Raw genomic sequence first — 13,944 nt, forward strand, 5'->3', positions numbered from 1 at the left:
CCCTCGGCTTGGGGGATTGCAGCCCCCAAGGCTGGAATGCCTAGCTTGAGTGGAATGCAGACTGTCTGGCAGAGTGGAGGTTAAATAAAGTTTGCCTTGGCAGCCCCTCTACTCTTGGATGGGCGACAAGTAACTCGGGTATAGGAGCAATGGCATGAGCTGCCATGTGGTGCAGGACCAAATAGAGTAGAAGTGGTTGATGGTCCATCCGTTAGAATCATAGCCTTGTCAGGCTCAGCCCTGCTCCATACTGAGGAGACTTGGCAGGCTTGAACCTCAGCTAGTAACCATATTGCTCTGAAGAAATGCAGGAACAAATAAAGAATAAGGGTGAAATGACTGCAGGAACTGCAGATTTAGTATGTTTGCCCCCTGAGAGTTATTGCCTCATTTTTGAATGTGAGATAAAGGGGGAAATTTTCATTGTAATAAGAACTATCGCTAGTCAATCAACAGGCCTTTCTTGAGCACCAGGGCACTGTGGGAAACTTTTTAAAAGTATAAGACATATAGAAATCTTGTGGTGCTTATACTTTAGTTGGAAAAGTAAAGCTGTAAGCACATGAGAAAATAATTTATATTCTAGAGTAAATTACTAGTTCCAAATCTGTACTGTAGAACTAAGTGCTGAAGGAAGTCTAAGAGGAAAGAGAACGCTTCTAGCTGGAATGGTCAAGAAGAATTTTGTGGAGGAGGTGAGGTTAAGCAGGTCTTGCTAGGATGGCAGACTTGTACTGGAAAGAAGAGGGCCTTGTCAGTGAGCAGACTGTTACGAGCAAAAGATGGATGTAGGACACTCTTAGAACAGCTCATGGGTCCATGAAGAGCCTGGATGTGCCACACCCTGGATGTGGACAGGGTGGCAAAGGAGAGGGATTTATCTAAAATCACCAAACCCTTAGCTGGAAAGGCAGCATGTGCACATTGCTGAGAAATGACAGAACTTCCCACTAGAAGATAGTTAGAAAGCTCCAGCCCTGCCAGATACTGGGGCCCTCCTAGTGCTCTGTTCTGTTCAACCTCTAATACAACATGCAGTTCCTATCGGACACACAGTAAATAACAGTATTATTAACTATTACTCATCTTCAAAGTCTGTGGTGCCGAGTTATTAAATTGGCTAGGTTTCATTTGTGAGAGTTGCCACTGCCTTCGCTTTGCTCTGTGCTGATTGCTCACATGATTCACACCTTTCTGCAGTCCTTCCTTCAAATTTATCTGACCATTCTCTCTTCCACCACAGGTGGCTGGAGGTGCAAGTGGCTAATCTAACATGTCCACAACGCTGGGTGCAGTACCTCCGACTTCTTCAGGAGTCCATCTGGCCTGGTGGGGTTTTGCCTAAGTATCCACGGCCTGTAAGGACCCAGGAGCAGAAAGTGGCTGCTGAAAAACAGGCTTTGCAGAGCCTGATGGGAATCCTGCCAGGTAATTGGATGATGAAATAAGTTATACTGATGATTAGTCCTTTCTCATCTGGCTTTGCCACCATTACCCCACACCCCTTCCCATTTTTAAAAGGGCTTAAATGTGATTAGACTGTTGACCCACCATTTCTCAGGCCAACAGGAAAATGATCGGGGCCGCAATTCTTTTATCCCTCATTCAAGTGATGCTGAGGGAATAGAAGGAATCACTGAGAACACACCGTAAATAGTAGGTGAGAATCCTGCAGATACTTGAGATAATAACAGCTCTGCCTACACCACAGAGTCAGGTCTCAGAACTGTTCCCACCAGATGAAGACCTCAGGTTCTCTGCCAATTCATGGTTTTTGGACTAGGGAAGAAAATGATATGTGCCATAGAAGCTTGGCCTTGATAAATTGGGGTCATTGAATAAAGTACCTGGTTATTAGCAGTAGATAAAAACAAACTCTGGAGAAGACTTTTTTTCCTTTACTTTCTATGGACTTTTAGAAGGCAGGAAAGGCAGTTTGTTGCCTGTCGCTGTGCTGTGGTAACCAGGGTACAGTAGTAAACTCTTAACTCTTAAAACAATTTTATATACTCTTATTAACCTCTGCTCTCCACCCTAAACTGTTACATCAGAAGTACCTGCACTTTAGGGGTGCCTGGGTGGCTCAGTAGTTTGAGTGTCTGCCTGTTGATTTCGGCACAGGTTATGATCCCAGGGTCGTGGGATCAAGCCCCACATCGGGCTCCATGCTGAGAGTGGAGCCTGCTTAAGATTCTCTCTCTCTCTGTCTCTCTCTGTCTCTCTCTCTCTCTCTGTCTCTCTCTCTGTCTCCCCCTCCCCTACTCATGCATATGCTCTATCTCTCTCTCTCTCTTAAAAGAAAAAAAAAATCCTGCACTTTAATGATTGGTTACAGAATTATTTCTTGAGGCCCATTCTTATTTAAACACTTGAGAAACATTTCTCTTAGCTTTTCCCTGTTTTAGTTTCACTATGTAGTTCAGAAGTTTGCCAGAAATACCTACTTTGAATAAAGATGGCAGATATCATGAGATAATCTCCTTAGAATCTAAGGCTTCCACGGTAGCACTGAAACCACATCTGCTTTTTCCTCTTCAGATATTGTAGTAGAAATCCTGGGGGTGAACAAATGCCAGCTGAGCTGGAGTCTAGTCTTGGAGTCACTACAGCAACCCGTCATCAACAGGTAGGCTGAAGGCGTATGTATACTCAGCATCACCACAGCTGAAGCCATCTCTGGTCTCAGAGGTGTCCATGATTTCTAAGTGTGCAACCCACATTGAGAAGAATAGAACTGCAGTCTTTGTTTGCCCTGGGCCCTGACTGCAGGGTGTGATGTCCAGATCCACACATACTAAGAAAAACCTACACTGACAGCTTCATATGTCACTGACAGGTCATATAATTTCTAGCTCTACATTCAAGGCTGCACAGCAAAGCTGAATAGTATTACAATCAGGAATTGTCTTTGCTTAATATGAAGTAGACAAGATAATAAGGTTTGGCTCTGATAAAGGGACCAGAAATATTGGGTGAATACTCCTAGAATAATCCAGAAGAGGTAGGTATTTCCCTGGCTGGCGCCTTGGGATATAGTGCTTCTGAAAAGTATTTAGGACTTCCAGTCCTTTCTCAAACCCTGTCCCAAAGCAGACTGCATCAATTAACTGTCACTACTTAAGGGCCCTGGCTTTTGCTTCATTGCCTGTAAGGTCACCCATAGATCTATGATGATTAATTATGAGAAACAGCCATAGTCAGAAGCTCTGAAAATTCTTAGTAAGTTGATATCACAAATATTTTCCCTGCTTCACAGTTTTTCAGAGTAGTGCTGATCTGCTAATGCAGCTATATAAATAAATGTGGAGTTTCCTAAAATCTAGTCTCAAGTTCTATTTCTACCTCTCTTGCAGTCATAACCTTTATTCGCAAACTTTTATTTCATGGCGGAGGCTTCATCAAGCTATTGAAATTTAGAGTTCACTAAGAATATCAGTAATGGGCAAGGAGGGGAAGGGAGAATAAATGTCATAAACAGGGATCTGGTGTCTGTTGACCGAGCCAGACCCTCCTCTAAGTTGTTTTGTCCATTTGTTTCAGGCATTTGATTTACTGCCTTTGGGACATCATCCTGGAATTCTTGGATCTCAGTGCCTCTGTTGAGGAGTCTACCGTAACCACCTCTGCCTCAGATACCCCAGGCAACCCCAGGAGAATGGGTGTCTCCCCTTAGCCATAGGTTATTTGCTCATTCTTTGAAGGCTAGGAAAGGAGAGTTGTTCTCCCACCCCATGACCAGTCAGGAAACCTGTGCTCTCTGAAACTGAGCTGTAACTCAGAAGGGGCACAGTTCTTCCCTAGCTCTACTCCATTTGTAGCAGGTGATGGGAGAAATATGTACCAATCACATGCGTATCCATTTCCATACCTTTTTTTGTAATGTTTGGATTGTTACTAGTGGAAAAGGAATCCGTGAGGTAGAAGAATGAGCCCCTTTTGCCTCCTCTTTGCCCTCCTTCCTAAGGTTGTTTGACAGGAGCCTGGCCCTGTATATACATGTTCCTAATCCATTAACACAAGTTGTAGATAGACCAAGAGAAAACTGGTAACCAGATTTCTTGGAGGAGTAGACAATCATCTAGAGCTCTCTGTTCCCACTAAGAAACTGAAAATTCATTCAGGTCCACCCTTGAAAGCCAGATCCTCTGAGTTCTATCTAGTTTCTCAACAATTCCAGAAGAAGGAGGGAAAACATTTCTCAAGGGACTTTTTGCTGATGGGCTATTTCCCAACACATCAGTCCTAGGGAGGATATCATTGAAGGCTGCTTCCATGGGTGGCTACACTTTTCCTGTTCAGAAGACTTCAAAGTGGACTGCTAAAGCTTCTGGGTAGATCCACCCCACCCTCCACACCCTTTCCTGAAAGGAGTTGCATCAGATTTTATTTATTAGCTTTCCCCCTAACCCCTCTCCAAGAACAGTCGAGTTTTGGTCTTTGTGAATTTCTCTCTGTCTTCCTTCAGCAGAATCATATGGCAAGTTGCTTAGTCAGCCCAGTGCTTCCAAAGGGAAGGGAAAGGTTTGCTCCTGCTCTGTGCCTGGGAATGTGCCCAAAGAGGAGGGAACCCAGGGGAAGTACAGGGCTTCTCTTTTCACAGGTAGGGGACTTTTTCACAGGCAGGGGACTTTTAACTTGAACCGATAATATTAGCAAACCTGCAATGGATTGATTACCACAAAATGCTTTAAACAGGAAGTACTGTTCTTTAAGATTATAATTAGCCTTTAGGAACACTTGAAGATGGAGGCAAAGGTACTATATCAGACACTAGTGTCTTAGAAGAATGGAACAATTAAGAGAAATTGGTAGGAAAGAAGCAGACAGAAAGTCACAAGGGAAGTACTATACATTAAATTCATGTGAGTAGCTGACAGGGTTCAAGGGGGTCACTGGGAGACTTTTGCCTCCCCCATCCCTTTAGCTTTGCACTTGCCTATTAGTGCCCTGCTGTCACTGAATTATGGATCCTCCCATTTAGAAGGGGATCTTGGGGTAAGACAGCAAGGAGATGGATCTAGAACAAGTGTCAGGTTCCCTTAGACTCTGAAGTAGATGATGTACACAAAATTAAAGTGGTTTATGGGAGAAAGTTGTGTAATCTTTTACTTTTTTTTTTTTTTCAAATACCCCTTGGGAGGCTTTTACCTATAAAATGTGTTCTGCTGTAATCAGAAGGCTTTAGTTAGGCTATTATTGCCTAAGGACAAGGAGATGAATGAGATCATGTCTCATGGCACCTTCTAGCCTTAAAATTTGATTGTTACAGCGACTTTATGGCTCCAAAACTTCTTTCGCCCTGGACACTTACAGGCAGAAAGAACTCAGCATTTCTAGCTTTAGTAATTACATATTTTCAGGATTACAGGGGTTCCAGTCTCACATATTGAAGTGGATCCTTCACCTTTTTCAACTATAGGGCCGGATGCTCTTTGGGATAGGTACAGGTGGCCAGCTCATTTCTGCTACCCTTCTCTCTTCATACTTTACCCTCACAGGTACTTAGCCACCTATATTGCTTGGAATCTCTGCTACTAGTTCTGGCTCAGATGTCATACAAAGCCAGTCCATAAGCTGACACACCATAAAATCCTTGTGGCTGTAACATCTAAGGAATCTTTTGACACTGCCATTGTATTTCATTTTACGTAAGAGATCCCATCCCTGTTTTCTATGTCCCAAAACATGAATTGTCTTCAGATCGTCCTGCCCAGAGGGGAAATAATGGATATCACCAAGGAAATAATCAAAGCCCATCTGATCTTGAAATAACCTGTCAAGTTTGGGTAGAAGGGACAGACTGCAAGGGAGATCAGCATTTGGGAGAGAGCCACAGGTATCAGGAAAAGTTGCTGTTGGCTGAATGATAAAAGGCAATGAAAAATTGGGTCTGCACTAACCAGAACATTCCTGAATTTTCTTTTGCCCTACCCAGCACGTTCATTTCCAGTTGCTCCTAATACCCAACAGCAGTTGTTAGGTTCTGGGTGGAGTAAAATATGTATAAACATGGTCCCTGGCTATATGAGTCAGGATGCTTTGGACTGAAAGGAAACTAATAGGAAAATTTATTTTCTTCCATAAGATCAGTACCTGAGTAGGTAAGCCACAGGGATTGATGGATTCAGCAACTCTGACCCCATAAAGGGCCCAGAATATTCCCATCTTTCTTTTCTGCCACCATAAACATGTTTTTTCTGTTCTCAGACTGCCTGCCTTCATGGTTGCTGCAGTTTGGGGCATCACATTCATACATAAAATGTGAAAGAACAGGGGCACCTCTTCCATCTGTTTTCTTTTCTTTTCTTTTCTTTTCTTTTCTTTTCATTTCATTTCTTTTTTTTAACATTTATTTATTTTTGAGAGAGCACAAGTCAAGGAGGGGCAGAGAGAGAAGGAGACACAATCCCAAGCAGGCTCCAGGCTCTGAGCTGTCAGCACAGAGCTTGACCAGGGCTGAAACTCACAAACTGTGAGATCATGAGCTGAGCCAAGGTTGGATGCTCAACTATCTGAGCCACCCAGGCACCCCCATGTTTTCTTTTAAAGAATGAAGAAACCTTTTCCCAGAAGTCCTTCAAGAATGCTAATGACTCACTGGCCAGAACTGTTCACCCTGAGCCAGTCCACGGTCACTGAAAATGGCATTACCTGGTTGGCTTGCAATAGTATTTACCCCACCAGAGAGGAGATCACCCCCCAGGAATGTTAATACCTAAAAAAACCATTAGATGTTAGCAAGGAAGAAACGGAGAATGTGTGTTAATAGTATTCTATCATCTGTTACAACATCAACAAACCCCCATGGCACTAAAAATATATAGTACCAGGTAAGAGAGAATATTTGCTGAAGGCACCACTTGGAGCACTTCATCTACATTAACTTATTTAATCAACCTTGTAAAGTAGGTTCTATGTCCCCATTTTATAGATGAGGAACACAAGGCACAGAGAGATTGTGAGTTGCCCAGTCACTTGCAAGGAAATGGCAGAGCCTAGATACAGATCTTGCCAGTCTACCCTAAACCCTACATGCATAACCATTACACTAGTCTATGTTTCTTCTTACAAAGGAAAATAAGACCAGGTTCTCACTTTTAAGGAGCTTACAATCTAGTAAAGAAGTGTGCAAACTTTTCGGTAAAGGAGCAGAGAATGAATACAGGCTTTGTGGCCATATGGTGGTCTCTTTTGCAACTACTGAGCTCTTCCATTGTAGCACAAAAGCAGCCATAGACAATACATACAGAAATGACTGTGGCTGTGTTCCAACAAAACTTTATTTACAAAAACAGGTAGCTGACCAGATGTGGCCCATGAGTCATTTGCAGACCTCCTGTCTAATGAGGTCTAATGAGCACTTAGAACAGTGCTTCTCAAACTTCAATGTCCGTGTGATTCAGCTGGGATCTTGTTAAAGAATATGCTGCATTTTTAACAAGCTCCCCAATATATGCCATTGAGAATGTGGATCTTCTACCACATGCTGAGTATCAAGGGATTAGAACATGGGCAACTCTTCATCGAGTGTGATTAATCCACTACTAAATATTTAGGAAGGGCACTTAATTGAGAGTGGAGGACCAAGGAAAGCCTGAGATGATAATATCTGAATTGACTCCTGAAAGATTCATGAGAATTAGCCAGTGAAAACATGGGGAAGGTGTCCAGATGGAGGGAACAATGTGTGCAAAGACAGTCATCACAGGAAGACAAATAACATGATCCCGTGTATCCAAGGTACCTAGAGTGGTCAGCCTCACAGAAACAGTAGAAATGTGGTTGTCGGGGACTAGAGAGGAGGATGGGGAGTGTGTAATGGGAATGGGGTGTTAGTGTTAGAAAATGAAAAGTCCTGGGGATCTGGTTTATAACAGTATCAGTTGATGTGACACTACTGAGCTGTACACTGAAAGTGGGTAAGATGGCAAATTTTACATTATGTGTGTTTTACTACAATCAAGAAATTTAAAGTTAAAGCCATGGAGAGCTACAAGTGGCACAGCACAGTGGGAGCGCAGGCTGCGGGGAGGGGGATGGAGAGAGGGGGTGCTGGGAGAGGGCCTGTCTAGTGTGACATGCTCAGGAACCTGGTGCTGTTCTCCCTCTACACAGTGGGGAATTGTTGAGGAATCTTCCAGAGGAGTATTTCTCATCAAAATTAACAGTTCCTGCTTACGGGACACATGGTGGTATAAAAGGTAAACAGCCTTTCTTAGCCCTGCCCCTTGGATTTGACCCCTGTCTCCGTCACCTTCTGACCCTCCTTAATTTCTTCGAGTCTGTTCCTACTCTTTCTTACATATAAGGTGGCTTCAGGATCTATAGAGTATAATGAGCTGAAGTGACAACAGCCTGACTGAAACCTAGCTCTGTCACTTAATCAGCTGTGAAGATGTGGTCAGGTAACTTAGCTTCACTGAGACTTAAATTTCTCTCTCAGAAAAAGGGACAAATACAACCATTTTGAGAAGTGAATTGTAAGAACAAGCTTTATAAAACACAAGAGCTATGCTATAGAAACATCAGTGGTGTTATTATCCTGCTGTCCTGCTGTCTGAGGGACAGTTGGAGATGCCTTGCTTCACATACCATGGAGCCACACTGTCCTCTAGCAAGCCTCAGTTCCCCAGCCCTCTAAGAAGCTGCCGTTTATCTTGGTCTTCTTTGCACTGGGGCAATATGTGTTTTCCCAGGAGGAGGAAAGGAAGGTTAGCCAACCCTGCTGGATGCAAATGGGAATGGGAACCAACCAGGGGCAGGAGTGGTTAATTGGGGAGGAAAGGAAACCATGATGCTTTTGTAGTTAAAGGCCCAACTGGGCAAGCTCTTCCATCACTTGGCATCTCCATTTCCTTTCCACTGAGAGTGCCAGAAATAACAGGGAAGTAGTTGCTTTAACTGCCTTTGTGGACAAGAGAATGAAACCATTGCAGGGGGAATTTCTGCTAACAAACCCCCACCATTCTGTGGTGTAGAGGATGAGAAATGCTACACACAGCAGTGTTTCTCAGAAGACAGCCAGTAAGGGGAGACTACCCCAAATACTACTTCCATAGCCTAAGACTTGTCCAGTATTTATTACACAAAGACATCACTGGCCTGTTTAAAAAAGAAAAAAAAAAATGTGTTGAGCAAGTGAAAATCATCAGAGCTGTTTTCCTGTAGTGACCTAACCAACAGGGTTGGAAGCCGGGGCAATGCTGATTTGGCGGAGGAAATGCGGGCACTGACAGCCACCTTGGCAGATACACTGTGCTATTCTCAGACTTGCTGAGCCTTCTTGCCGCCTCCCTACATCTCTCACCTGTCTCTGGTCTGAGAATGCACTTGAACTCTGCTTTCTTGGAAATGAAAAGAAGCATGCAGCTGTATCCAGAGAACTCCTGTCTGATGTCTGTTCCACATGACAAAATCTGTTTTCTCTCCACATCTTGACTCTTCAAACCTTACCTACAAGTGCTTCTGTAGAAGTCACTAGCACACTGTTTCTGGGATGTGGAAGTTTGGGAAGGAAAAAAATAATATCAGTATCAGGATCCAAACTTAGAACTAACATTTCTTTAAGTGACAATTATCTACTCGTTTTAACTCAAAATAGACCTCCTTGTTACCAGAATTTGTTTAGGAACTGCAAGCTAATTGTAGTATTAGGGTGTTGTAATGATTAAGAAGGTAAGTCTGTGTCAGATATCTAAATTCCTACTTTGGCTTTTTTTCCCCCCTTCCCCTTATGTTCCGTATGACTGTTGCAGCCTATTATTATGAGCAATGGAGAGCTATAGCTATAATTGTACTTTCAGACACCTGCATTCATCAATGAGGGCAAAGGCCAAACAAGATTAACCCACAAGTCTGTGATTGCAAAGAAAGGCTCTAGTATGTCTGCAGAAGCTGTGACTTCTCTGTTCTGGGTTGCCTTGGATTTGGGCATCTTCAAGCTCAGGTGATTGGCCCTTTTGCCTGTGCACCATTATTGGAGAATCATCCTGCCCCAGTAGCATCAGAAAGATTAGCAAAGATTTAGCAAAATGTCTGCATTTCATATCTTGCCTTTAGGGAGGATTGACCTTATTAAGAAAAAAAAAAAAAACAAAACTTAAAAAGTCCTTCTGGAGTTTACATTCTTTACCAATACTAACAGGGAGTCCAAATTCAAACTAATGGCAAGCCAGTTCCTTTCCAGCTTCCTGTACTTGTGGCAAAAGTTTGCCTCCTGTCATCTGTAAACACAAATGATTCAAGAATACTGAGGGTACCTTTCATTAAGGCTTCATATGGCTCTGGGAGAGTCACGTGGGCTTGGTTGGCAATAGGACTTCTGCTGGGAAAGAGAATGTATTATGGAGATGGTTTCGCAGAAGGTTGGATGAGATGGCTTCCCAGAAATCTAGGGGCCTGCATCCTGTTCTCTCCAGCTTCTGTCCTTTGGCCCCTGTTCTTTCATCCAGTTGTGCACAGGTGGACACCCTCTGTCAAGGCCAATTCAAGTTTCACCTTCTCCAAGGAGCTTTATCTGATTGTGCCAATCAAAATTCTTTCTCCTTCTGAGTTACTTACACTTCTCAATGTGATCAAGGTCAATGTGCATTTTATGGGGTCCTCAGTAAGAGATGAATTATTCAAGGGCAAGAAACATATATCCATTTTATTCCCATTATATCCCTATGCTTCAGCCTCCCCATAGGTAGTGCATAATAGATACAAAATAATAAATACTGAGGCTTATTTAACTAAAGAAGATTATGCTTGTAATACTTTTAGAAGGTAAAATATATTAATAAATTAAAGAGTTTACTGGGCACAGAGATGTGAGAGAGGGACAAAGGGGAAGCACATTTTCATTTTTCTGACCTTATATCTTTATTCAATAGCAAATATAAAATGAAAGAAGTTGGTTTTTATATTTCCCATGCCAAAATCCACACAGTTTTATAACAGTACTGTTTGCAGTCTATGTGGACCATAAGGTGCTAAAACTGTAAGCTTTTTAAAGAAAATTAGTCCCGATTTGAAGATATTTTTAAAATCCTCCAGTCACAAAAGTACAAAACATACCCTGTCTACTTTCTAGTCCCCACCTTCACCTACTGGATCAGAAAACAAAACAAACAATCACAGGAAATATTCTCAACTCTTTCCTGCCCCAGACACAAATTTGTAAGAAAGCAATTACCATGAAGAGAACGATTGGTTTGCTACCTGACTGCTCTAAAATAATCTTGGAAATCCTTTGGTCCCAGATTTAAAATTCTGGGAAAAATACTTCAGACCTTCTCTAACAGCATATCTAAGCCATGTCTAAGATCCTACAAGGAAAAGTCTTCAAAGACAAAGTAATAACCTTGAAGAAAAGAAAGGATAGCATAAATTCCTCGTTCTTACAGGTGTTTGCTATCTTCCCCACCACATTTCCTGCTGCAACTATTTGCCCAAACACAACAGATCAAAACTAGGCAGCTGCCATAGGAATGAAAACCAACGAATCTAAGACATCTGGATTAACGGCAAGACAACATGTTGGCCCTGAGGGGATAAAATCACCTGCTGTTTTGGGGGCCCCAGAAAGGGCCTCCAGGCCATGATTTGAAAGAGGGCAACAGCAGGTAAAGGAGCACAGGAGGAAGAAGTTCAGTCTGAGAATTAAAACAATGATGTATTTCATGAAAAGAAGGAAACTCTAGACAATATAGTGCTTGGGTCATATATTATCTTAGACTAGGTCTGCATAAAAAGAATCCCATCTGTATGGAATGAAGTCCATTCTGGTGCCAGTTAACATTTGCACAACACATGATGTGGAATAGTCTCTGGAGCCAAGATTGGTTCTGTATCCACCCAGGGGCAGGTTGGTCACTCTCCAGTGTAAACCTCCTTGGGATTAACCACTTATTCCAGTGTTGTGCACTGCATAATTAATACCAGATCAGTTCCAGACAGCTTTGTACATCCTGCATATGGATGAAGACCCAAAACATTTTTTTGGTGATCTGTTTGGATGAGATAGAGAAAGGTGTTGTTCTAATGTTTGAAGCAGAAGTCATCCCCATGTACAGGGGTTTACCTTGCACAGATGGGGGCTCGTGGGTGGCATGTGACATTTACCAGGAAGGAGCTTGTCTGGACAAGTAAGAGGGGTGATAAGTGTGCATGTGTGGATACAGAAGTAACATCTGAGGCATTAATGTTTGAAGAGCAGGGCTATGCACCTTCTTTTAGCAATCTGGAGAGGATTGAGGCAAGAGCTTGTGTTTCAGCAAGGTTTTGGATATGGAAGAATGCCCACTGTTGGGGTGGAATGACCTGAGTTATAAGATTAGAGTTTCTGTGGATTTTTCCCATGTAATAGAAAATTTTTTTTCTTCTAGTTTCGTTCATAGCAGGCAGCATTGGACCAATAGTTTGCCTAAGCCTATTTCTTCTCTATATTATTTCTGAAACCCTTTTCTTAAACACTAAAGTAAATAACAAGAAAAAACAAGAAACCTTTTCAAAAAACTTCATATTTCTGTCATTTCTCTTTATTGTGTGTGCAGCTCCAAAGCTGCTTTTCCTCATCTTTAATTTTTTTTCCTATGTCAGCTTACCAATCTTCATGGGTTTGACTTGGCTGCCCCACTAGTCCAGTTGTCTTTTTGATAAATTAATATGGACAGCAACTTAAGGTTCCATGGAAATCTTAAACATGATATTTCTTATACTTGACTCACAGTCAATATTCTAGGAGGAAGATTGCCCTACTGTCCCCTCCTGTAAAATCAGAATAACCACCAATCCTGAAATTAAACATTTTGATAAATTCTTTCCACGTCCCAAGCTGTTCGTACAATGTTATGGACTAAATGTTTGTGTCTTCCCAAAATTCATATGTTGAATCCCTAGTCCCCAATGTGATGGTATTAGGAGGTGGAGCCTTTGGGAAGTAATTAGATTTAGATCAGGTAATGAGGGTGGTGCCCCATGATGGGATTAGTGCCCTTACATGAAGAAAAGACAACACAGTTTTCTCTTTCCTCATGCACATGAAGAACAGGTCATGTGAGCACATAGTGAGAAGATGGGACACCTGCAAACCAAGAGCAGAGGCTTTAGAAGGAAACCCACCTGTGGGCACCTTGATCTTGGACTTCCAGCCTCCAGAACCGTGAGAAATAAATTGCTATTGTTCAAGTCACCCAGTGTGTGGTATTTTCTTATGGCAGCTCGAGCTAAGATACACAACTAAACAGTTTAGTCATGTAAATCTCTTACCCTGATTTTAAGTCCAGATTCTGAGACTCAAGAGAATTTAGGGACTTTCTGAACCCTCCATGGAAAATCTGGTGTAAAAACTGTTCAGGCGCTAAAAAATATAAAAACTGCCTCTGAGTATATTGCTAAAGCTCTCCTCTCCCTCAAATTACCTCTATGAGCTTTCCCTCCTGGAGGAACTTTCTGAAAACTAGTGACTAAGTGCTCAGATGGGAAGGAGGATAGGTGAAAGGCAAAACACTATTGCTAATTGCATCTGTTGTTCATAGTACTATATGCCTTTTACCTACCCACACTGATAAGCAATATGTAATAAAGAAGCTCCTTTTCAAAAAATAAAATGTAATTAAAAGTTTCTCTTAAGTTGGCTGGACTCAGCACAACTTGCTTGAAACATACCCAGCTAGCTTCATTGAGAAGCACCGAAAATGTCCATTCTAACCTGTGCCTTATCAGATGGCTGCCTGTCTTCCTAACTGAGCTGTAAACCCCTTGAAGCTGATTGTCATGTTTATTACAGTCTCTCCAGCATTAAGCATTACACCATGGCACCTCCCTATTTTCTCCTTATGCTGTCATCTCATAGATTCTCAGAAAGCTTGTCAAGTTCCTCTGTCCTCTCCACATAAGCTTGTGACAGACTTTGCCTGTACACAGTTGCTTGATCCATAAATGAACTTGGCAGCCTTCTTG

At 42.3% G+C, this 13,944-nt stretch overlaps 1 protein-coding gene across 10 annotated transcripts in view; it reads left to right on the plus strand.

Moving 5' to 3' along the window:
• The window catches only part of SNX19 (sorting nexin 19), a 47,224-nt gene extending 34,050 nt beyond the window's left edge, over window positions 1-13,174 (plus strand). For 3 of the 10 annotated variants that reach the window (XM_015087297.3, XM_027036932.2, XM_053203855.1), the window contains 3 exons: window positions 1,244-1,428; window positions 2,539-2,626; window positions 3,541-5,092. In XM_015087297.3, coding sequence (XP_014942783.2) covers window positions 1,244-1,428; window positions 2,539-2,626; window positions 3,541-3,673 — 406 coding nt within the window. In that variant the 3' untranslated portion in view covers window positions 3,674-5,092. Of the gene's footprint in view, window positions 1-1,243; window positions 1,429-2,538; window positions 2,627-3,540; window positions 5,093-8,115; window positions 10,136-13,028 lie in introns of those variants that run through there. The other 7 variants (XR_003413351.2, XM_015087298.3, XM_015087299.3 and 4 more) reach the window with 7 other exon arrangements.
• Window positions 13,175-13,944: the final 770 nt, after the last annotated feature.

Source organism: Acinonyx jubatus, chromosome D1, assembly GCF_027475565.1.
Source record: "Acinonyx jubatus isolate Ajub_Pintada_27869175 chromosome D1, VMU_Ajub_asm_v1.0, whole genome shotgun sequence".
NCBI lineage: Eukaryota > Metazoa > Chordata > Mammalia > Carnivora > Felidae > Acinonyx > Acinonyx jubatus.